Raw genomic sequence first — 26,196 nt, forward strand, 5'->3', positions numbered from 1 at the left:
CCGACCGACCCTTACCCCATGTGTCCCAGTGCTGAGTGCTGTATATTCTGTAGCGGTTGTTGCTGCCAGCCTGTTACTGATTCCAGGTGGAGAGATCCTGATCTGTTACCAAACCCTGACAGGTCACCCAGAGAGTACTCTAAAGACGAAGGGATAGAGAGGGGGGAGACAACAAAAGTTACACATCTTGGGCAAATCTGAAATTACTTCTTCCTATTCCCTATAAGAGCTCTACTTTTGGTCAGAGATGGAGCTGAGGTCACTGTCCAGAAGAGATTAGATGAGTTTATTAGTCACATGCACAGGGTTGCAGAGTTAATTGCAGGGTACAGTGAAACTCGAATGTTCCTGAGGGAATGCCCATAGGAGGAGCAGCAAGGGGGGAAGTGAGAAGTGAATGAAACAATAATACAAATAATAACACATATTTACAGAAGACGGAGTGGTAGAAGACGGAGTGCCTACCTGTGTCATATGAGGTGGAGAGGGCAGAGGGATACCCTACCATACCCTGCCCGGGCAGAGTAGGTGTTGCTATGGAGACCACGGGGGTAGCCAATGTCTGGGCAGACTGGGAGTGGTTTATTCTCTGGTTCTGAAACAACAAAATAATAAACTAACATTAGTACACTTGTAGCTAGAAGGACTTGGGTCTATGGTCATTCTAGACATAAACAGATATTCAGCATAACAACTCCACGTCCATCTGTGTGATATCACACTACTTACCAGCATCATGTCAAAATCCTCACACTGGCAGCATGAAAAACAATACAACTTATATTAGAGTACGGAGGGGGTTGGAGTCAGAGGAACTGTGTAAGAGTCAGAGGAACTGTGTAGGAGTCAGAGGGACTGTGTAGGAGTCAGAGGAACTGTGTAGGAGTCAGAGGAACTGTGTAGGAGTCAGAGGAACTGTGTAGGAGTCAGAGGAACTGTGTAGGAGTCAGAGGGACTGTGTAGGAGTCAGAGGAACTGTGTAGGAATCAAAGGAACTGTGTAGGAGTCAGAGGAACTATGTAGGAGTCAGAGGAACTGTGTAGGAGTCAAAGGAACTGTGTAGGAGTCAGAGGAACTGTGTAGGAGTCAGAGGAACTGTGTAGGAGTCAGAGGAACTGTGTAAGAGTCAAATGAACTGTGTAAGAGTCAGAGGAACTGTGTAAGAGTCAGAGGAACTGTGTAGGAGTCAGAGGGACTGTGTAGGAGTCAGAGGAACTGTGTAGGAGTCAGAGGAACTGTGTAAGAGTCAGAGGAACTGTGTAGGAGTCAGAGGAACTGTGTAAGAGTCAGAGGAACTGTGTAAGAGTCAGAGGAACTGTGTAGGAGTCAGAGGAACTGTGTAGGAGTCAGAGGAACTGTGTAGGAGTCAGAGGAACTGTGTAAGAGTCAGAGGAACTGTGTAGGAGTCAGAGGAACTGTGTAGGAGTCAGAGGAACTGTGTAAGAGTCAGAGGAACTGTGTAGGAGTCAGAGGAACTGTGTAGGAATCAGAGGAACTGTGTAGGAGTCAGAGGAACTGTGTAGGAGTCAGGGGAACTGTGTAGGAGTCAGAGGAACTATGTAGGAGTCAGAGGAACTGTGTAGGAGTCAGAGGAACTGTGTAGGAGTCAGAGGAACTGTGTAGGAGTCAGAGGAACTGTGTAGGAGTCAGAGGAACTGTGTAGGAGTCAGAGGAACTGTGTAAGAGTCAGAGGAACTGTGTAAGAGTCAGAGGAACTGTGTAAGAGTCAGAGGAACTGTGTAGGAGTCAGAGGGACTGTGTAGGAGTCAGAGGGACTGTGTAGGAGTCAGAGGAACTGTGTAGGAGTCAGAGGGACTGTGTAGGAGTCAGAGGAACTGTGTAGGAGTCAGAGGAACTGTGTAGGAGTCAGAGGAACGGTGTAGGAGTCAGAGGGACTGTGTAGGAGTCAGAGGAACTGTGTAGGAGTCAGAGGGACTGTGTAGGAGTCAGAGGAACTGTGTAGGAGTCAGAGGAACTGTGTAGGAGTCAGAGGGACTGTGTAGGAGTCAGAGGAACTGTGTAGGAGTCAGAGGAACTGTGTAGGAGTCAGAGGAACTGTGTAGGAGTCAGAGGAACTGTGTAAGAGTCAGAGGAACTGTGTAGGAGTCAGAGGAACTGTGTAAGAGTCAGAGGAACTGTGTAAGAGTCAGAGGAACTGTGTAAGAGTCAGAGGAACTGTGTAGGAGTCAGAGGAACTGTGTAGGAGTCAGAGGAACTGTGTAGGAATCAGAGGAACTGTGTAGGAGTCAGAGGAACTGTGTAGGAGTCAGAGGAACTGTGTAGGAGTCAGAGGAACTGTGTAAGAGTCAGAGGAACTGTGTAAGAGTCAGAGGAACTGTGTAGGAGTCAGAGGAACTGTGTAGGAGTCAGAGGAACTGTGTAGGAGTCAGAGGAACTGTGTAAGAGTCAGAGGAACTGTGTAAGAGTCAGAGGAACTGTGTAAGAGTCAGAGGAACTGTGTAGGAGTCAGAGGAACTGTGTAGGAGTCAGAGGAACTGTGTAAGAGTCAGAGGAACTGTGTAGGAGTCAGAGGAACTGTGTAGGAGTCAGAGGAACTGTGTAGGAGTCAGAGGAACTGTGTAGGAGTCAGAGGAACTGTGTAAGAGTCAGAGGAACTGTGTAGGAGTCAGAGGAACTGTGTAAGAGTCAGAGGAACTGTGTAAGAGTCAGAGGAACTGTGTAAGAGTCAGAGGAACTGTGTAGGAGTCAGAGGAACTGTGTAGGAGTCAGAGGAACTGTGTAGGAATCAGAGGAACTCTGTAGGAGTCAGAGGAACTGTGTAGGAGTCAGAGGAACTGTGTAGGAGTCAGAGGAACTGTGTAGGAGTCAGAGGAACTGTGTAAGAGTCAGAGGAACTGTGTAAGAGTCAGAGGAACTGTGTAGGAGTCAGAGGAACTGTGTAGGAGTCAGAGGAACTGTGTAGGAGTCAGAGGAACTGTGTAAGAGTCAGAGGAACTGTGTAGGAATCAAAGGAACTGTGTAGGAGTCAGAGGAACTATGTAGGAGTCAGAGGAACTGTGTAGGAGTCAAAGGAACTGTGTAGGAGTCAGAGGAACTGTGTAGGAGTCAGAGGAACTGTGTAGGAATCAGAGGAACTGTGTAGGAGTCAGAGGAACTGTGTAAGAGTCAGAGGAACTGTGTAAGAGTCAGAGGAACTGTGTAGGAATCAGAGGAACTGTGTAGGAGTCAGAGGAACTGTGTAGGAGTCAGAGGAACTGTGTAGGAGTCAGAGGAACTGTGTAGGAGTCAGAGGAACTGTGTAAGAGTCAGAGGAACTGTGTAAGAGTCAGAGGAACTGTGTAGGAGTCAGAGGAACTGTGTAAGAGTCAGAGGAACTGTGTAAGAGTCAGAGGAACTGTGTAAGAGTCAGAGGAACTGTGTAGGAGTCAGAGGAACTGTGTAGGAGTCAGAGGAACTGTGTAGGAGTCAGAGGAACTGTGTAAGAGTCAGAGGAACTGTGTAGGAGTCAGAGGAACTGTGTAGGAGTCAGAGGAACTGTGTAGGAGTCAGAGGAACTGTGTAGGAGTCAGAGGGACTGTGTAAGAGTCAGAGGGACTGTGTAAGAGTCAGAGGAACTGTGTAGGAGTCAGAGGAACTGTGTAGGAGTCAGAGGAACTGTGTAGGAGTCAGAGGAACTGTGTAGGAGTCAGAGGAACTGTGTAGGAGTCAGAGGAACTGTGTAGGAGTCAGAGGAACTGTGTAGGAGTCAGAGGAACTGTGTAGGAGTCAGAGGGACTGTGTAGGAGTCAGAGGAACTGTGTAGGAGTCAGAGGAACTGTGTAAGAGTCAGAGGGACTGTGTAGGAGTCAGAGGAACTGTGTAGGAGTCAGAGGAACTGTGTAGGAGTCAGAGGAACTGTGTAGGAGTCAGAGGAACGGTGTAGGAGTCAGAGGGACTGTGTAGGAGTCAGAGGAACTGTGTAGGAGTCAGAGGGACTGTGTAGGAGTCAGAGGAACTGTGTAGGAGTCAGAGGAACTGTGTAGGAGTCAGAGGGACTGTGTAGGAGTCAGAGGAACTGTGTAGGAGTCAGAGGAACTGTGTAGGAGTCAGAGGAACTGTGTAGGTGTCAGAGGAACTGTGTAAGAGTCAGAGGAACTGTGTAGGAGTCAGAGGAACTGTGTAAGAGTCAGAGGAACTGTGTAGGAGTCAGAGGAACTTTGTAGGAGTCAGAGGAACTGTGTAAGAGTCAGAGGAACTGTGTAGGAGTCAGAGGAACTGTGTAGGAGTCAGAGAAACTGTGTAGGAGTCAGAGGAACTTTGTAGGAGTCAGAGGAACTGTGTAAGAGTCAGATGAACTGTGTAGGAGTCAGAGGAACTGTGTAGGAGTCAGAGGAACTGTGTAGGAGTCAGAGGAACTGTGTAGGAGTCAGGGGAACTGTGTAGGAGTCAGGGGAACTGTGTAGGAGTCAGAGGAACTGTGTAGGAGTCAGAGGAACTGTGTAGGAGTCAGAGGAACTGTGTAGGAGTCAGAGGAACTGTGTAGGAGTCAGAGGAACTGTGTAGGAGTCAGAGGAACTGTGTAAGAGTCAGAGGAACTGTGTAGGAGTCAGAGGAACTGTGTAAGAGTCAGAGGAACTGTGTAAGAGTCAGAGGAACTGTGTAGGAGTCAGAGGAACTGTGTAAGAGTCAGAGGAACTGTGTAAGAGTCAGAGGAACTGTGTAAGAGTCAGAGGAACTGTGTAAGAGTCAGAGGAACTGTGTAAGAGTCAGAGGAACTGTGTAAGAGTCAGGAAGGTTCTAACTGTCTCAGGGGAGATGGAGAAAGAGGAGATAGACAGAGATGGAGGGAGGAGATAGACAGAGATGGAGGGAGGAGATAGACAGAGATGGAGGGAGGAGATAGACAGAGATGGAGGGAGGAGATAGACAGAGATGGAGGGAGGAGATAGACAGTGATGGAGGGAGGAGATAGACAGAGATGGAGGGAGGAGATAGACAGAGATGGAGGGAGGAGATAGACAGAGATGGAGGGAGGAGATAGACAGAGATGGAGGGAGGAGATAGACATAGATGTAGGGAGGAGATAGACAGAGATGGAGAAAGAGGAGATAGACAGAGATGGAGGGAGGAGATAGACAGAGATGGAGGGAGGAGATAGACAGAGATGGAGGGAGGAGATAGACAGAGATGGAGGGAGGAGATAGACAGAGATGGAGGGAGGAGATAGACAGAGATGGAGGGAGGAGATAGACAGAGATGGAGGGAGGAGATAGACAGAGATGTAGGGAGGAGATATACAGAGATGTAGGGAGGAGATAGACAGAGATGGAGGGAGGAGATAGACAGAGATGGAGGGAGGAGATAGACAGAGATGGAGGGAGGAGATAGACAGAGATGGAGGGAGGAGATAGACAGAGATGTAGGGAGGAGATAGACAGAGATGTAGGGAGGAGATAGATAGAGATGGAGGGAGGAGATAGACAGAGATGGAGGGAGGAGATAGACAGAGATGGAGAAAGAGGAGATAGACAGAGATGGAGGGAGGAGATAGACAGTGATGGAGGGAGGAGATAGACAGAGATGGAGGGAGGAGATAGACAGAGATGGAGGGAGGAGATAGACAGAGATGGAGGGAGGAGATAGACAGAGATGGAGGGAGGAGATAGACAGAGATGGAGAAAGAGGAGATAGACAGAGATGGAGGGAGGAGATAGACAGAGATGGAGAAAGAGGAGATAGACAGAGATGGAGAAAGAGGAGATAGACAGAGATGGAGGGAGGAGATAGACAGAGATGTAGGGAGGAGATAGACAGAGATGGAGGGAGGAGATAGACAGAGATGTAGGGAGGAGATAGACAGAGATGTAGGGAGGAGATAGACAGAGATGGAGGGAGGAGATAGACAGAGATGTAGGGAGGAGATAGACAGAGATGTAGGGAGGAGATAGACAGAGATGGAGAAAGAGGAGATAGACAGAGATGGAGGGAGGAGATAGACAGAGATGTAGGGAGGAGATATACAGAGATGGAGAGAGAGGAGATCACTCACGATGGAGGGCATGTTGTTCTTGTTGCCAGGGGGCAGCAGCGGGCGGAGGTCCGGCTTGCGATTGCCACTCAGGGTCATGGAGTTCATCGGGGGCGAAGTCTTGGCCATGCCTCCTGGAGACAGCAGCCCCGGGGAGGTACGATGGTTACCATAGTTACCGCTACCTAGGAGACGGATGGACAGGAGAATACTGTATGTTTTTCTTGTCTAACCTGGGAGGACACATTGAAACTGGAATCATAATAGACCTAATAAAATATACAGTACCAGTCAAAAGTTTTAGAACACCTACTCATTCAAGGGTTTTTCTTTATTTTGACTATTTTCTACATTCTAGAATAATAGTGAAGACATCAAAACTATGAAATAGCACATATGGAATCATGTAGTAACCAAATCAAAATATATTTTATATTTCAGATTCTTTAAAGTAGCCACCCTTTACCATATGTGCTATTTCATAGTTTTGATGTCTTCACTATTATTCTAGAATGTAGAAAATAGTCAAAATAAAGAAAAACCCTGGAATGAGTAGGTGTTCTAAAACTTTTGACTGGTACTGTACATTATCAATGCATCAGACATTAGAAAAGACGGCATGTAAAGTAAATAGCATAGTTAACTCACCAGCGGTGGAGACGGTGTTAGACAGCTCTGAACCCATCATCCCTCCTGAGTTTCCAGCCCTGGGGGGTTGGTGTGTGTGTTGGGGTCCAGGCGACATGCTGTTCCTCTGCAGGCCAGGGTGTGTGTGTTGGGGTCCAGGCGACATGCTGTTCCTCTGCAGGCCAGGGTGTGTGTGTTGGGGTCCAGGCGACATGCTGTTCCTCTGCAGGCCAGGGTGTGTGTGGCAAAGGGGCAGAAGATTGTGGTTATACAAGGATCCCCCCACCCCGGGGTGAGAGTATAGTAGTCCACTGTTGTTTTGGCCCTGGATGGAGCCAACCATGTCATAGTTAGGCGGGGGGAGAGCCTGCTGGACAGAGACAGACACCAGGGTTAGCAAGGCAAATGGAGAAGTGGAACAGGCATGAGTGGATACACACACAGGTCCAGTTGTACTTACACAGAGTCTCTGTCTGCTGATCAGGAGGTCAATGTCTTCATTGATCTTGCGGTATTTGTCCTCTGACTCGGGGCTCTGACCAGCAGAGTCGTCTGCCTCGATGTCGGGACTGTCACAACCATTTAGACCCTTCTTACGCAGAATCTGAGAGAGACAGACACAGAGAGAGAGACAGACACAGAGAGAGAGACAGAGAGAGAGAGACAGGCACAGAGAGAGAGACACAGAGAGAGAGACAGACACAGAGAGAGAGAGACAGACACAGAGAGAGAGAGACACACACAGAGAGAGAGAGAGACACACACAGAGAGAGAGAGAGACACACACAGAGAGAGAGAGAGACACAGAGAGAGAGAGACACAGAGAGACAGACAGACACAGAGAGAGACACACAGACACAGAGAGAGACACACAGACACAGAGAGAGACACACAGACACAGAGAGAGAGAGACAGACACAGAGAGAGAGACAGACACAGAGAGAGAGACAGACACAGAGAGAGACAGACACAGAGAGAGAGACAGCCACAGAGAGAGACAGACACAGAGAGAGAGAGAGACAGAGAGAGAGAGAGAGAGACAGAGACACAGAGAGAGAGACAGACACAGAGAGAGAGACAGACACAGAGAGAGAGACAGACACAGAGAGAGAGACAGACACAGAGAGAGAGACAGACACAGAGAGAGAGACACACAGAGAGAGAGACAGACACATAGAGAGAGACAGACACATAGAGAGAGTGACACACAGTGAGAGAGACACAGAGAGAGAGACAGACACAGAGAGAGAGAGACACACACAGAGAGAGAGACAGAGAGAGACAGACAGACACAGAGAACACACACAAGGTTGATGATACTCTCTAAATGGCTTGAGAGTCTGTTACTGCTACTTTTACAAAAGCATAGTCAGTGAATAAAGCACAACAGTTATTCTAAAGGCCACATGGGCATGGCAGACCACTGAAAAGCTGCAGTCTTCTTTTCTACCACCAAGAGGCACTATTTGGAGCAGAAATAACATCCTCAAAAGACCACCTGGCAGATAGATACTCTAATTGAACACCAGTATGAGAGGAGAGGGTAGACAAAGTGACAGAGAAAGAAAGTATTGTAAATAGAGGGAGAGAGGGTGGTAGACATAGATTTAGAGAGATGAGAGTAGAAAGAGGGGGGAGAGAGAGAGGGCGTGTAGAATGGAGTGGAGAGAATAGGCCTCTTATCACTGCTGATATTGTCCATGGAGCTGTGATGCTTTCCCCTAGTGTGTGTGTGTGTGTGTGTGTGTGTGTGTGTGTGTGTGTGTGTGTGTGTGTGTGTGTGTGTGTGTGTACGCATCTTCAGACGATGTATATGTAATGTATGCAGTTTGGATCAACTCTGTCCTGCCTCAGCACTTTACAGCCTATCACTAGACCACTACAGCTCTCTCTCACACACACACACACACACACACACACACACACACACACACACACACACACACACACACACACACACACACACACACACACACACACACACACACACACACACACACACACACACACACACACACACACACACACACAAACAGCTATGCCACTCATCCCAGCCATGCCCACCTGTCACAGGCCGACACGGGGAGGGGGGGAGCGGCCGAGCCCAGGTTTAGCAGCTCTGTGTCTGAAGGATGTCCATAGAAGGCTATTTTACCTCTGTGGCACCCAGAGCACCCCTAGTTTCCAGTCCCCACCCACCATCCCTCTCACCCCCACTACCCCTTCTCTCTCTCTCTCTCTCTCATGCTCACTCCCTCCCCCCACACCTCTATCTCCACCACACAATCACACCCTCCATGTCCATGACTGACAAAACACATATCAGCAACACAACAACAAAATGACAGTAGACATGAAAAGGAAGAATGTGAAGAACTCTTACACTTTATTTCAGAACACATGACTCTCCATACCCTGGTTCTACACAGAGCCCTGGACTACACAGCTCTACACAGCTCTACACAGAGCCCTGGCCTACACAGCTCTAAACAGACCCCTGGCTTACACAGCTCTACAAAGCTCTAAACAGAGCCCTGGCCTACACAGCCCTAGAACCCTGGCCTACACAGCTCTACACAGAGCCCTGGCCTACACAGCCCTAGAGCCCTGGCCTACACAGCCCTAGAGCCCTGGCCTACACAGCCCTACACAGATCCCTGGCCTACACAGCCCTACACAAAACCCTGGCCTACACTGCTCTACACAGAGCCCTGGCCTACACAGCCCTAGAGCCCTGGCCTACACAGCTCTACACAGATCCCTGGCCTACACAGCCCTACTCAGAGCCCTGGCCTACACAGCCCTAAACAGAGCACTGGCCTACACAGCCCTAGAGCCCTGGGCTACACAGAGCCCAGGCCTACACAGTCCTACACAGAGCCTTGCCTACACAGAGCCTTGGTCTACACAGCCCTACACAGAGCCCTGGCCTACACAGCCCTACACAGAGCCCTGGTCTACACAGCCCTACTCAGAGCCCTGACCTACACAGCCCTACTCAGAGCCCTGGCCTACACAGCCCTAAACAGAGCCCTGGCCTACACAGCCCTAAACAGAGCCATGGCCTACACAGAGCCCTGGCTTACACAGCCCTACACAGAACCCTGGCTTACACAGCCCTACACAGAACCCTGGCTTACACAGCCCTACACAGAGCCCTGGCCTACACCGCCCTACACAGAGCCCTGGCTTACACAGCCCTACACAGAGCCCTGGCCTACACAGCCCTACACAGAGCCCTGGCCTACACAGAGGTGTGTGTGTGTGTGTGTGTGTGTGTGTGTGTGTGTGTGTGTGTGTGTGTGTGTGTGTGTGTGTGTGTGTGTGTGTGTGTGTGTGTGTGTGTGTGTGTGTGTGTGTGTGTGTGTGTGTGTGTGTGTGTGTGTGTGTGTGTGTGTGTGTGTGTGTGTGTGTGTGTGGTGAGAGGTGAAGATAGCAACTGGTTGAGTGGGCAGCTGACTGAAGGTGCTCAGAGGAGAACACAACTGATAGAAAGAGAAAGAGAGAGAGGGGAGTGAAAGAGAGGGGAGGGAATGAGAAAGATGGAGAGAAAGAATGAGATAGAGACAAAGGAAGGCACAAAGTAATAGAGGATAGGTCAGAGAGAAAGAAAGACAAAATAAGAGAGGATATGTCAGAGAGAAAGAAAGACAAAATAATAGAGGATAGGTCAGAGAGAAAGAAAGACAAAATAAGAGATGAAGCACTGAATCCCCATATCTCCATTCCAAGCCACCCTCAACTGTCTACAATCTCTCTCTCATTTTTCTCTTCTACTCCTTGTTGTTCTCCCTCCCCTATGGGTGGTCTGGTCTCCTAACCACTTCCAGATCAATTAGAGAGTGTGTATGTGTGTGTTGAGTTTACAAGGGCACAGAGTGCGAGGCAACAGCTCCTCTCCATATGCCAAGGAACATGACACGCACCTCTTACATCTGACCTCTCCTGCCCTAACAGGCGGACATTTCTACCACACACACACGCACAAAGTATGTAGTTGTGTGGAGAAAAATAATGAAATCAATTCCAGTGGTGATGCATGGTCATACTATATGGACAAAAGTATGTGAACACTCTTTCAAATGAGTGGATTCAGCTATTTCAGCCTCACCCGTTGCTGACAGGTGTATACACTTGAGCACACAGCCATGCAATCTTCATAGACAAACACTGGCAGTAGGATGGCCCGTACTGAAGAGCTCAGTGACTTTCAACGTGGCACCGTCATAGGATGCCACCTTTCTAACAAGTCAGTTCATCATATTTCTGCCCTGCTAGAGCTGCCCTGGTCAACTCTAAGGGATGTTATTGTGAAGTAGAAACGGCTAGAACAACGGCTTAGCGACGAAGTGGTAGGCCACACAAGCTCACAGAACGGGACCACGTGCTGAAGCACGTAGCGCGTAAAATGTGTCTGTCCTTGGGTGCAACACGCACTACCGAGTTCAAAACTGTCTATATAAGCAACATCATTCCAAGAACTGTTTGTCGGGAGCTTCATGAAATGAGTTTCCATGGCAGAGCAGCCGCACACAAGCCTAACATCACCATGCGCAATGCCAAGCGTTGGCTGGAGTTGTGTAAAGCTTGCCGCCATTGGACTCTGGAGCAGTGGAAATGCGTTCTCTGGAGTGATGAATCACGCTTCACCATCTGGCAGGCCGACGAACAAATCTGGGTTTGGCGGATGCCAGGAGAACGCTACCTGCCCCAATGCATAGTGCCAACTGTAAAGGTTGGTGGAAGAGGAATAATGGTCTGGGACTGTTTTTCATGGTTTGGGTTAGGCCCCTTAGTTCCAGTGAAGGAAAATCTTAACGCTACAGCATACAATGACATTCTAGACAATTCTGTTTGTATTTGTATTTATTAAGGATCTCCATTAGCTCCTGGGGTCGAGCAACATTAAGGCAGGTATATGCAATAAAAATATAACACAACATTACATTTCAAAACACTTTACCCAATACATTTAGTGTGTTCTCTCAAACCACTACTCCCCTATCACATACTTACAACACAACTGTTCTTCCAACTTTGTGGCAACAGTTTGGGGAAGGCCCTTTCCTGTTTCAGCATGACAATGCCACTATGCACAAAGCGAGGTCCATACAGAAATGGTTTGTCGAGATCGGTGCAAAGTACAGAGGGATCCTTGATTAAAACCTTCTCCAGACTGCTCAGGACCTCAGCCTGGGGAGAAGGTTCACCTTCCAACAGGACAACGACCCTAAGCAGACAGCCAAGACAATGCAGGAGTGGCTTTGGGACAAACCTCTGAATGTCCTTGAGTGGCCCAGCCAGAGCCCAGATATCTCTGGAGACCTGAAAATAGTTGTACAGCAACGCTCCCCATCCAACAAGATAAAGCTGGAGAGGATCTGCAGAGAAGAAAGGGAGAAACTTCCCAAATACAGGTGTGCCAAGCCTGTAGCGTCATACCAAAGAAGACTTGAGGTTGTAATCGCTGTCAAAGGTGCTTCAAAAAAGTACTAAGTAAAGGGTTTGAATACTTACAGTTGAAGTCGGAAGTTTACATTAGGTTGGAGTAATTAAAACTATTTTTCAACCACTTCACAAATGTCTTTTTAACAAACTATAGTTTTGGCAAGTCGGTTAGGACTTTTTTAGTAATTTTTCTAACAATTTTTTACAAACAGATTATTTCACTTATAATTCACTGTATCACAATTCCAGTGGGTCAGAAGTTTACATACACTAAGATGACTGTGCCTTTAAACAGCTTGGAAAATTCCAGAAAATGATGTCATGGCTTTAGAAGCTTCTGATAGGCTAATTGACAACATTTGAGTCAATTGGAGGTGTACCTGTGGATGTATTTCAAGGCCTACTTTCAAACTCAGTGCCTCTTTGCTTGACATCATGGGAAAATCAAAAGAAATAAGCCAAGACCTCAGAAAATAAATTGTAGACCTCCACAAGTCTGATTCATCCTTGGGAGCAATTTTCAAACGCCTGAAGGTACCACGTTTATCTGTACAAACAATAGTACGCAAGTATAAACACCATGGGACCACGCAGCCGTCATACCGCTCAGGAAGGAGACGCGTTCTGTCTCCTAGAGATGAACGTACTTTGGTGCGAAAAGTGCAAATCAATCCCAGAACAACAGCAAAGGACCTTGTGAAGATGCGGGAGGAAACAGGTACAAAGTATCTATATCCACAGTAAAATGAGTCCAATATCGACATAACCTGAAAGGCCATTCAGCAAGGAAGAAGCCACTGCTCCAAAACCGCCATTAAAAAATGCCAGACTACGGTTTGCAACTGCACATGGGGACAAAGATCATACTTTTTGGAGAAATGTCCACTGGTCTGATTAAACAAAATAGAACTGTTTGGCCATAATGACCATCGTTATGTTTGGAGGAAAAAGTGGGAGGCTTGCAAGCTGAAGAACACCATCCCAACCGTGAAGCACGGGGGTGTGATAGGGGGTGTGATGACCCACTGGGAATGTGATGAAAGAAATAAAAGCTGAAAGAAATAATTCTCTCTACTATTATTCTGACATTTCACATTTTTAAAATAAAGTTGTGATCCTAACTGACCTAAGACAGGGAATTTTTACTTGGAATAAATGTCAGTAATTGTGAAAAACTGAGTTTAAATGTATTAGGCTAAGGTGTATGTAAACTTCCGACTTCAACTGTATGTAAATATGTTATGTTATTTATACGTTTTATAATACATTTGCCTACATTTCTAAAAACCTGTTTTTGCTTTGTCATTATAGGGTATTGTGTGTAGATTGAGGAGGGGAAAAAACGATTTAATCCATTTAGAATAAGGCTGTAACGTAACAAAATGTGGAAAATGTCAAGGGGTCTGAATGCTTTTCGATTGCACTGTACATGCCAATATCTTCGCCAAACACCACTCCCATTTTTCTTGTCTGAACATTTAAAACTATATTCAAGACACGTTATCTTCAGACATATTATAGATGCGGGCTTCCCAACTAGGCATATAGGCCTACACGTTTCTGATTTAAAACAAACCACAGCTTTAAAATAAGTTAATGATGCTCTGTGGTGAAGTATTTCAAATGATTTGATTTATTTCTGTATAGACTGGAGTAATTAAGCCTATATAATTTTGGCAAATATATTTAAATTTACTTTAGGCTGCAGTGATTACTGTTACGTCATGTCCTATGTTGAGGCAACTCAACACATTAGGAATTTTATTTTATTGTTCGCCTGCAAATACTTTATTACAAAAGTATTTCGCCTCCCAGTCAGTCCACCAAAACACACAGGCACACACACACACACACACACACACACACACACACACACACACACACACACACACACACACACACACACACACACACACACACACACACACACACACACACACACACACACACACACACACACACACACACACACACACACACACACACACACACACACATACACATCCCCCAAAGGCTATTCTTAGCAGCAGCATTCTATTTTTAGCCTGCTGCCGGTTTCCAAACGTTGAACAGGGAGAGATTGGTTCCACAAAGAGAGCTGGAGTTCCACTGGGCCTGTGTGTGTGTGTTCTAATTGATGAGCCTTACTGAGAGCTTAAGTTGCTTTCAATCTACAACACAGACACACACCACAGAATGGAGTGAAATAGGGTTAGTAGAAGAGGGGTGAGGAATGCAGGAGTTCTTAGAGTTATAAATAGCCATTATCCTGGGCCTCCTGCACCAAATACAACAAGCACAAATACAGAACACACACACGCGCCCCCACACACATGCGTGTGCGAGCACACACACACACACACACACACACACACACACACACACACACACACTTCGTTATGGAAAGAAAACAACCCAGACAAAGGAGTGTCTCTTCTGCTCCATTCCTGTCAGGAAGATAGTTCAATGGCTCACAGGGTTTCACAGCTAGGTCATCTTTGACCATGTTTATCAATACAGAGACAGGGACTGTGTGCGATGCTGAAAAATATCTGTCGTTCTGCCCCTGAACAAGGCAGTTAGCCCACTGTTCCCCGGTAGGCTGTCATTGCCTAGTTAAATAAAGGTTAAAAAAAATAAAAAATAGAGTGAGAGATAGAAAGGCTTGCATGTGAGAGAGGAGAGAAACAGAGTGAGAGGAGGAGAGATAGAAAGGCTTGCATGTGAGAGAGGAGAGAAACAGAGTGAGAGGAGGAGGAGACAGAAAGGCTTGCATGTGAGAGAGGAGAGAAACAGAGTGAGAGGAGGAGGAGAGATAGAAAGGCTTGCATGTGAGAGAGGAGAGAAACAGAGTGAGAGGAGGAGGAGAGATAGAAAGGCTTGCATGTGAGAGAGGAGAGAAACAGAGTGAGAGGAGGAGGAGACAGAAAGGCTTGCATGTGAGAGAGGAGAGAAACAGAGTGAGAGGAGGAGGAGAGATAGAAAGGCTTGCATGTGAGAGAGGAGAACAAAAGTGACAGAGGAGGAAAAGACCCATCATCATTGATCTGTCTTCCAGAAGACACCTACACACTAGGGGTCAGCGAGGAAAGAGGAGAGGAGAGGACATTTGTTGAGAGGGATTAGGAAGAGCATATTGAGATTATAGTAATGAGTGATAGGATTACAGTAGATTAACATAGATTATATGCTGCTGCTGGCTGACTGACCAAAAAGTGGGACAGGTGGAGAGGGACATCAGCTATCAGGCCAAAACCACCCCCTTATGGACCTCTGACATACAGTATCGACCACCAGACTCATTTTAAATGTGGAATATTTGAGCAGTGCTTGATTTATTTAGTTTGCCTGGTTTACAATGGAACCAATGGAATATTCCCAATACTGGGCTGCATATCTTATACTTTCCCCATTCCCACACAGAAACATCCCCCTCTGCACTCTATCAAGCTCAGCCTGTTTTCCCACTACTCCCAATGGGAGGCTCATGGCCTGTGTTGGAACACACATCTTTCACTGGAAGAGCAGAACCACTGTCCTCCAAGCCGCTACAGATTCCCGTCAGCGATCCAGAGACTAAATCCAACGCACCTGTCCTTTGAACTCTGATACCTAACCCCTGACCCCTAACCTCTGACCTCGGTCACATGGACCATGGTCCGATGGCTGGCCCTGAAGAGGGTTGAATGGGGACGTTGGACATGTGTGTGTGAGGAGACACCAGACTTGTTCTCCTAACACCATTGCATAACTCCAGGCTGGCCGACTGAGACTCAGCCATGCACATGTTAGCCTCCCTGATTCCTTAGCCAAACACACACACACACACACATGTATTACACTAGCTGTATTACACTAGCTGTATTACACTAGCTGTATTACACTAGCTGTTCATTCAACCAACTGAAGTTTTGACTTGTAACCAGTCCTTATGGGCCTGAGTGTCTACTGCTTTTCAATCACATTTCCACCAGTGAAACCATGTTGGTGAACTAGTCTGCAATACAGTGTGTGGGACTCACTTCCACAATGTCGGAGTTAGTCCTGCTCTCGTGAGGTTCGTTGTACTCTGTGTATTTGAGCAGGACCTTGTCCATGTCAGTGCTGGCATACTGGAGCAATTTATTGGTGCTGTTGAAGATGATGAGGGCGATCTCACAGTCACACAGAACACTCAGCTCATATGCCTTCTTCATCAGGCCAAACTTCCTCTTGGTGAATGTCACCTGGAGAGGGAGAGAGAGAGGGAGAGGGAGAAGAAAAGAGAGGGAGAGGGAGAGAGAGAGAGAGAAAGAGAGAGAAAGGGGGAGAGAGAGAGGGGACGAGAGAGAGGTAGAGAGAGGGGGAGAGAGAGAGGGGAAGAGAGAGAGAGGGGAAGAGAGAGAGAGAGAAAGAGGTAGAGAGAGAGAGGTAGAGAGAGAGGGGGGAAGAGAGAGGGGACGAGAGAGAGGTAGAGAGAGGGGGAGAGAGAGAGAGAAAGAGGTAGAGAGAGAGAGGTAGAGAGAGAGGGGGGAAGAGAGAGAGGTAGAGAGAGAGAGGGGAAGAGAGAGAGGTAGAGAGAGAGAGGTAGAGAGAGAGAGAGGTAGAGAGAGAAAGGGGAAGAGAGAGAAAGAGAGAGAGAGAGAGGGGGAGAGAGATAGGGGAAGAGAGAGAGAGGGAGAGAGGGGGAGAGAGAGGGGAAGAGAGAGGGAGGGAGCGAGAGGGGGAGAGGGAGAGTGTACAGTGTATACTGTAAGTGAACTGTTGCATGTACGTATGTTGGCCTGCGTGTTGACAATAGACTATATAGAAAATCCAGTAAGTATGTAAGGTATGTATGTAAGGTATGTATGTATCTATGTATGTAAGGTATGTGTGTACATATGTAAGATATGTATGTACGTATGTAAGTGTGCTCTTGCACTCTGATGTTGCCTTCTAAACCCCCCCTGAGGGGAATACTTAAACTGAGAGACAAACAGACAGACTGTGACAGTAATGTTAACATTTAGATAGAATCTAATTATGGAGGCTGGCGCCCTTGGCCATTACTGCTTAACTTGAGACTGACTGTAAGTCACTATCACATTAGGATACATAGATATGGGCACAGAATCACTGTCTCTATTACAATGTCACAATCAGAACACTGAGGAAGAAATGTGAGGCTGGTCACTGTATGGATAACCACCCACACACACACCCATACCCACACCCACCCACACACCCACACACACACACCCACACCCACCCACACACCCCACACACACACACGTGTGCTCGCAAGCAAGGACTCTTAACACACACACACAATAACACACACAACAACACACACAGAGGACAGAGAGAACAGGGAGGTCATCCCAGCTCTAGGGGTCAGGAAGCACATGTTAGTGCATTTCCTGTCATAACAGGAAGAGAGGAACCACTGCCCCACAACACACACACTCCTCAAAATGCCTCTGTCTCTACTTCCTGCCCACCTAGTTGTCTGCAGGTGTGGGAGTGTTGGGGCTTGTATGTGTGTGTGACCATTATTTGGAGAAAGCTCAGTGTTCATTTACCTGTCTGTTACGTTCATCCATAATCCGTGCTATCTGGATCTTTTTCCTCCCCATCTTCTCTCCTTCTCTTTCTTTCCTATCCCAGAAGTCCTGTTCTTCCTCTCTTTCTTTCCTATCCCAGAAGTCCTGTTCTTCTTCTCTTTCTTTCCTATCCCAGAAGTCCTGTTCTTCTTCTCTTTCTTTCCTATCCCAGAAGTCCTGTTCTTCTTCTCTTTCTTTCCTATCCCAGAAGTCCTGTTCTTCTTCTCTTTCTTTCCTATCCCAGAAGTCCTGTTCTTCTTCTCTTTCTTTCCTATCCCAAAAGTCCTGCTCTTCTTCTCTTGTCTTCCAAATCCTCACAGCAGTATTCTCTCGATTCTTCTTCTCTCAATACCTCTGGCATTCACTCCTTAAAGAGACAGAGAGAGAGAAATCAGTTAAAATGCCATCAAACACACACAGTAGTCCTTGTGGAGCGGTCATAGAGAATGGTTCAACTATGTTTGTGTATAAATAAATAGCTGATCATTCAACAGGTTGACCTGAGAGAGGAGAATAACTCACTGATTAAGACTTACAGCTCATCTCTACCACACAACTCAGTTCAAAAACACCACATCTCATTCATAACCAGAGAGATGGCATTTGCTTCCCACTGAAGAAATGCACTTTACTTGTCTGCTTTATGATGTCCCAAAACCCTGTTTGCATTTTACATCACATCATATTCTATTAGAATGTTGACATCACATCATATTCTATTAGAATGTTGACATCACATCATATTCTATTAGAATGTTGACATCACATCATATTCTATTAGAATGTTGACATCACATCATATTCCATTAGAATGTTGACATCACATCATATTCTATTAGAATGTCGACATCACATCATATTCTATTAGAATGTTGACATCACATCATATTCTATTAGAATGTCGACATCACATCATATTCTATTAGAATGTTGACATCACATCATATTCTATTAGAATGTCGACATCACATCATATTCTATTAGAATGTTGACATCACATCATATTCTATTAGAATGTCGACATCACATCATATTCTATTAGAATGTTGACATCACATCATATTCTATTCGAATGTTGACCTCACATCATATTCTATTAAAATGTTGGCATCACATCATATTCTATTAGAATGTTGACATCACATCATATTCTATTAGAATGTTGACCTCACATCATATTCTATTAAAATGTTGACCTCACATCATATTCTATTAAAATGTTGACATCACATCATATTCTATTAGAATGTTGACCTCACATCATATTCTATTAAAATGTCGACATCACATCATATTCTATTAGAATGTCGACATCACATCATATTCTATTAGAATGTCGACATCGCATCATATTCTATTAGAATGTCGACATCACATCATATTCTATTAGAATGTTGACATCACATCATATTCTATTAGAATGTCGACATCACATCATATTCTATTAGAATGTTGACCTCTCATCATATTCTATTATAATGTTGACATCACATCATATTCTATTAGAATGTTGACCTCACATCATATTCTTTTAGAATGTCGACATCACATCATATTCTATTAAAATGTTGACATCACATCATATTCTATTAGAATGTCGACATCACATCATATTCTATTAGAATGTTGACATCACATCATATTCTATTAGAATGTCGACATCACATCATATTCTATTTGAATTTTGACATTTACATAATTTCTCGATCCAAAACACATCCAGCACAGTACAAGTCCAGGTGAGGAGTCCTGTTTGTTGTCACCTGTCACCTGTGCCTTGTGTGACTTGGCACAAAGGATCTGAAGGATTCAGTCCACAGCTTATTGTGTAACAATAAGCCACTGCGGGTTACACACACACCTAATCGAGCACACCTGAGATTTTTTACAGGACCAGCAATCCCCCCTCCCCTTATCCATGACCCCTGACCTCTAACCTTATCTCTATGATAACCTATTGACATATACATTATAATAACTATGGGGGGGATGAGTCCAGTATCCTCTGAAGGGAGTGAGTGTGCCATATTCTCTCCTCATCCCTCCATCCCTCCGTGTGTTAATCAGGCCTCTCTCGTGAGGAAACAGAGAGAAGAAATGGAGGGAGATACATTGTACTTCAAAGGGAAAGTGATAACTCATAAGTTAAACTTTTGTGGGTACGCGTGTGTGTGTATGTGTGTGTGTGTGTGTGTGTGTGTGTGTGTGTGTGTGTGTGTGTGTGTGTCTGTGTGTGTGTATCCTGCTGTCTCCCTGGCCTATAGGCTCTTTAAGATCCTCTTAAGTAGCTAGACACAAGTAGAGCCAACATGGCTTATAGCGTCCGACACACACACGCACACGCACACACACACACACACACACACACACACACACACACACACACACACACACACACACACACACACACACACACACACACACAGTTACCAGCTTACAGTCAGAGGCAGAAGCATGGCTGAAGGAATGAAGAAAGGGAGGAGAAAGGGAGGGGGGAGATAGAGAGAGAAAAAGAAAGAGAGAGCGAGATCACAGGTTTGTCAAATACATGACAACGAGTAAGGTGTTGGGTTTTTACTGTATCTTCTATAACGTTATTTGAATGTTTGGCTTGTTAAATGTGATACGCTGTGTGTAACGTCCATTTGTATAGTTTACTTCGCTACTTGAGTCATCTTTTTCTGCTCTCTCTCTCTCTCCATGCTGCTTTCCACACAGACCTAGCCCTGCCCCCTGTCACTCAAGGTGCACATTTGTGTTCCTCAACCACGAGACACTTGCGTTCAGTCTGCATGGTCAATGCAGCACATGCAACAAAGTTGATGACAATGATGCAGTTTTCACTTGGCTTCTTAATATAAATAAACTAGCTTGATAAAATTACACTAACAGCTAGTTTGTCTTTTCTTAGCAAGTTGGGCCAAAATCTTGTTAGCCGCTATTGCTACTGCTAATTGCTAGCTAGCTAATAAATGTACTGATTCAGAGCAAATGTAATTAGCTATACAGCTTGATAATACGAGTGACGGTATGACGTATTTGAAGGTATGTTTTTGAATAGCTAAAGCAGAAACAGACTTGTAACCAGGCTGTCATCAAGCATTTCGCTACACTTGCAATAACAATAACATCTGCTAGCCGTGTGTATGTGACCAATAAAATTTGATTTGATCATAACTCCTATCACAACATACAACATACCATCCCTAACCCCTAACCCCTATCCCCTATGTGGTGATCTGAGAGGATTTGATAGGTAACGACAGCTCCAGAGTGCCACAACGTACCATCCCTGACTAGAGGTGAATAGAGCAGATCTGGACAGACTCCCCAGTAGACTGACCAACAAAGGCACATTTTACACACAGCTCTTCTACACAGTATCTGCCAGCACCAGATATAATCAAGCTAGCTAGGACATAATATTGAATCAAAACAAGCACCAACATGCCAACCAGGATACATTTAAACTTCTGTGCTCTCATTCAGTCATTCAGTCATGCAGACAGTGAGGCTGTTTCAGGAAACACCATATTTCTCTGCTTTGGAGTAAATATAGAACATTCCTTGTCAAGCCAACTCAGCATTCTATCAAACCTGGAAGTTTATATGTGTGTGTTAGTTAGATGTTTTCCCAGCATGTGTGTTCCCTCTAAGAGGACGTGACGTAGAGCCTGTAAACCAAACCAGGATGACGGCAGGTTTCCACCCGATTTCCCCTCGACGTGCGCGCACGCACACGCACACACACACACACACACACACACACACACACACACACACACACACACACACACACACACACACACACACACACACACACACACACACACACACACACACACACACACACACACACACACACACACACACACACACTTCCTCCTCTATGAATAGCCTAAATGTAAACCAGCGGTGCTCCAAAAATAAAATAATTAACTTCATACCACAAACAAAGTGGAGCTGCCTGTATTTAGTTCACACTGAGACAGAGAGACAAACATACAATAGAACTACAGAACAGAGATGGACCAATGCCATACAGCACTGTCCTCATTTACCCTAACTAACCTCCTTAACACCCACATTCACAATAATCACAGTACCCCTTCTCTGTCACAAACATAAACACACCATAGCCGTGAAGATGATTCAGAGTCCTCATTTACCCCCATACTATACATGTATGTGTGTGTGTGTGTATTCTGGGGCAAGAGAAGGACAGACAGAAGGACCAGAGCAGAAACGGACTGGCCGTAGGGAATTTCAGGCAAATGCCAGATGGGCTGGTCCATCTTTATCCCAGTGGGCCGGTGTAAATAATGGGTTTTGTGCAGAATGATCATTATGGCTAATAATGGGGACCTCAAGTAAAGAAATCTACATGCCAGTGTCAGAGGGGCAAGGGTAGGGGAGTAGGTGGGTTAGACAGATGGGTACTGGGCAGGGGGCAGATAGAGGATGGGAGGGGTAGTGGGCTGGGGCGGTGGGGTGGGGTGGACATAGCCGAGTCTCAGTGTGGTGGCAGGCTGGCAGTCATTCGCAGCCCCCAGACATAGAGTCTGTGTCAACTTCAACACTGCGCAATGAGCCCTGCAAATAAAACATGGCAAAACATCTAGTTGTTCTATCACTTTGTCAGTATAAGAAGAAAAGGACATGACTTGGTGTCCTACAGCCCTACCAAGTTGGCCAGTAGATGCTTTCTACGTCACCGTGTTCACCCTATTCTCCACTATGGCCACATGACCCACTATAAATACTTCAGACTAGAGGAGACTAGAGTGGGGGGAAGTTTCTGAATAACACTACTGATTAACACTACTGTAGCTTCAGGCAACACGCAGACAAAGACTCCTCTGTATTAGACTCTATAACTGGAGGATGCAACACTAAGTAACTAGATTGTTTTACGGCAGTGGCAGATGACATTGCACTCACTAGAACACAAGCGTTGGGGCAAAATTCAGGCATGTCAGAGACTGGCTTATGAGACAGGGGGCTCAGAGTTAAAGCGGCAATCAGCAGTAGAAACAATAACAAAGCAGTCCCCCCACTGGAGTAAAACCAGCTTATATTTTGGGTTCTGATGGGCTACGACAGTTGAACTAATTATTAACTTATAAGTCCAAAAATGTATGTATCAAATGCTGATTGACCCTTTAAGGCCCATAATGGGGACAATGCAGCACATCCTCTGCCATGTACTTTTAAATAAACAACATGTTTGGGTTGTGATTTAATCAGGTCTGCCTGTGGTGAAGAGAGAAGTGAGTGAGGCCCACAGTGTTTTCTGGTTTACTACCTCGTTAACCTCCAGCCAATCAGCACAATTGATTAAGTGACAATCAATTGATCAAGTAGAATGCTAGCGATAAACTAAAACTGTCAGGACTGTGGATCTCCTGGGTCTGTGTTGTGCACCCCTGCCCAGACATGTGTTCCCACTCCCAGCCATGTGTTGGTCCATAAAGCTGAGACGTGGCTGGCAGGTGAGGCTGGTTTTTAGTCTTTAATCCACCTGTAACCCCAGAGACCTGAGCTGATCTCTCTGGCTCAATGGGCAAGACACAGACACTAGAGGCTTATCCAGAGGAGAGGAGCCAAGGATCAGGTCAGGTGTGTTAGTGTTGGGCTGGAACATAAGCCTACACACACTGTAGCTCTCCAGGTGGACCTAAGGGGCAGGGCTGGAGACTCCTAAAGACATCCCTCTGGGCCACACACACTGCTCTAGCCTGTTATCATGGCAATCATGCCCTGGATGCACAAGCCCCTTACTTGCATTGGTAGCCTACACTGAAAAATATAATAGATTGTTTATTTTCTCAAAATTACTTTGAATATACTGAAAATGTAAGTGCATGGCCTCTGCCTGTAACATGTATAAATGTAGTGAGCTCAATCAACTTCAAATTGACATGAAGACAATACTTTATATGAATAAACAAGCCTACATAATTCACATTTATCTCACTAGGCGGTTTTATACTCTATCAAAAACATGGTTTTCCCTTATTACGCATCTATTACAGCCTCGTAATGACAGACTCATGTTATGCGTTTACGGTCGAGTTTGGAGAGCAAACACTGCTATCTGTCAATAGCGCAAACTGTACCTACTGCATAAACTTTCTAAACGAATATAATAAATGAACCACCGTAGAGGCGTGGACACACTTACTTTACTCCTCATGAGGCTGCTCTGTCCGATATTCGTGTGCGTTACGGTGGGCGTTTTCACAAGGCTTGTCCGGTTGAACTGTACAGGGGAAAGTCCTCGAGCCCGTTCAGAAAAGGGAATTCACTTTAAATCCGGAACGGCAATAGCCTATTTATCATGAATAAAAACACAGCGCTGGAACAGGCAGACAACTAGCAAAAGTAAAACTCTCCGCTCCAGGTTTGAATGAAGAGGAAGAATCCACTGACCAGTGCTACGCAGGTTCTCAGTGTGAGTGAGTGCGTGAGTGATGTCCCCGGGGAGGGAAAGGAGGACAAGACGGAAACTGGGATTATCCCGTTAATGTTTGTTTCCCATCGGTAATGTGCGACACTTCCACCGCTCTCTCTTTGTCTCTTTCTCTCTCTCTCCTTCTTTACTCCCTCTCACACACGCGATCCAAGAACACGTTTCTATGATGAATGCTCTGGCGGGCGGCACACACACACTACTCACCACTGCTGCCAGTCTGTCTGACGTATGTTCAGTCAACACATGTGCCAAATAAATAACCCACCCGAGTCGGAGTAGAGATACATTTCCATTCTGGTTTAGCATGCTGAGAAAACTTTGATCTCTTACCAGTCAATCACTTGCACATGTCCTTCTGTTCCATCAAAGCCTCAGACGTTCTACATGCGTTTCAGTATTCGTTTCTGTCTCTAGGTTTGGCTTTATCTCAATCTCTCGCTCTCGTGTGTGTTTCAGTCCGATGTCTTAGTCTTTCTGTCAGTCTGTGTCTGAGTGTTCTATGAGGGTGGTCTCTAAGGGCACCAGGTCCATAGGTTTACAGCGCACCTGGGAGAGACATACAGGAGAGATACAGTATGAGACTGGGTCTGGTGCTAATATCACAGATTCATATGTAGTTTATGGACACACGGCCAATTCAGACAGTGAGACACCTGCTTTTAATCATAACACGAATAATTAAACCCAAATGAACGTACATTTTCAGTGAGTAATGTACTCTCCCTGACCTGAAATACACAGGGCAAACAGAAAGTATGAAGTATTGGTCTGGAGCTCACTGGAGCTCTACAGTGGAAGCTATTAGAACTGCACCTGTTTACTAGAACTGTAGTGTTGGATGGACTTACAAAATGTCCTACTACTCTACAGCAGTAGACTACTTCTATCTGCTCCAACCCACTTTGCAGCTCACACAAACACACCAAACACACCACACACACAAGCAAATAGACGATCTCTGGGGAGTGTTTTTGCTGCAAATATGTTCCCTTTGTGTATGTCCCATGGGGGTCTAGTGTGTTCCTGTTGTGTATGTCCCATGGGGGTCTAGTTTGGTCATTAGTGGTCTAGTGGACCACCCAGAGCATTACACCTGCTATGAATAATGGATGAGCCTGAAGCAGACAGAAATATGGTTCATTTTGTTGTGTTACAGCATCCTGTTTCACTGAGGGACTGGCAGCATGGAAAAACGGCTGTACAATCATCAAACTGCTAGGATTATACACCCTGAGAATAGATGCTGCTGCGTATGTATGCATCTCACCTGACAAGCCTGCTGTCATTGTTCCCTGTCACTTCCATCACTCTTGCTGACACACACATATACTGTTCTCTCGCACGCACGCACGCACGCACACACGCACACACACACACACACACACACACACACACACACACACACACACACACACACACACACACACACACACACACACACACACACACACACACACACACATACACACACAATCTACCTCTTACTTATGTGAGACAGGCCTGTTAACAACAAAGGCACAGTAATTCCAGTAGCATTTTAACAACAATGAAAGCATGTCTCAACAAGCTGAGTATAATATGAGGGGGTATTTCAAAGCATGCTTTCAACTCATGGTCCATAGGAAGTTTATACGTTTATTCTCTCCTCCATCCATTTACTCATAGGCACACATACTCTCTCTCACACACACACACACACACACACACACACACACACACACACACACACACACACACACACACACACACACACACACACACACACACACACACACACACACACACACACACACACACACACACACACACACACACACACACACACACACACACACACACACACAAACACACGTGGCATGTAGCGCCCTGGTTCTGAGGCCAGAGTGTATGGCAGCGTTAGGGCAGTACCACCAGATATATTTTAAGCTCAGATACACTCTAGAGAATTTCAGCATGGACACACCGCAATCACACAGTACTGTAGTGATAGCCAGTCAGACAGTGGCTAACAGTAGCAATGGAATTGTTGCAGTGTAATTGTATACAGTAGTTAGTCTTCCAGAATCTACACCATAAGCCCTGCCTGTCAGGGATGTGACATGACCAACTAGACT

The 26,196-nt window shown here is 45.9% G+C and overlaps 1 protein-coding gene across 4 annotated transcripts in view; it reads right to left on the minus strand.

Moving 5' to 3' along the window:
- Window position 1: 1 nt before the first annotated feature.
- The window catches only part of LOC139544147 (myocyte-specific enhancer factor 2C-like), a 36,721-nt gene continuing 10,526 nt past the window's right edge, over window positions 2–26,196 (minus strand). Inside the window, exons 1-8 of one of the 4 annotated variants that reach the window (XM_071350943.1) lie at window positions 23,792–24,310; window positions 17,587–17,974; window positions 16,066–16,269; window positions 7,056–7,199; window positions 6,617–6,965; window positions 5,990–6,153; window positions 466–595; window positions 2–139 (exon numbers count right to left, since the gene is read on the minus strand). In XM_071350943.1, coding sequence (XP_071207044.1) covers window positions 12–139; window positions 466–595; window positions 5,990–6,153; window positions 6,617–6,965; window positions 7,056–7,199; window positions 16,066–16,269; window positions 17,587–17,640 — 1,173 coding nt within the window. In that variant the 5' untranslated portion in view covers window positions 17,641–17,974; window positions 23,792–24,310 and the 3' untranslated portion in view covers window positions 2–11. Of the gene's footprint in view, window positions 140–465; window positions 596–5,989; window positions 6,154–6,616; window positions 6,966–7,055; window positions 7,200–16,065; window positions 16,270–17,586; window positions 17,975–23,791; window positions 24,311–26,196 lie in introns of those variants that run through there. The other 3 variants (XM_071350944.1, XM_071350942.1, XM_071350945.1) reach the window with 3 other exon arrangements.

Source organism: Salvelinus alpinus, chromosome 18 (genome assembly GCF_045679555.1).
Source record: "Salvelinus alpinus chromosome 18, SLU_Salpinus.1, whole genome shotgun sequence".
Lineage (NCBI taxonomy): Eukaryota > Metazoa > Chordata > Actinopteri > Salmoniformes > Salmonidae > Salvelinus > Salvelinus alpinus.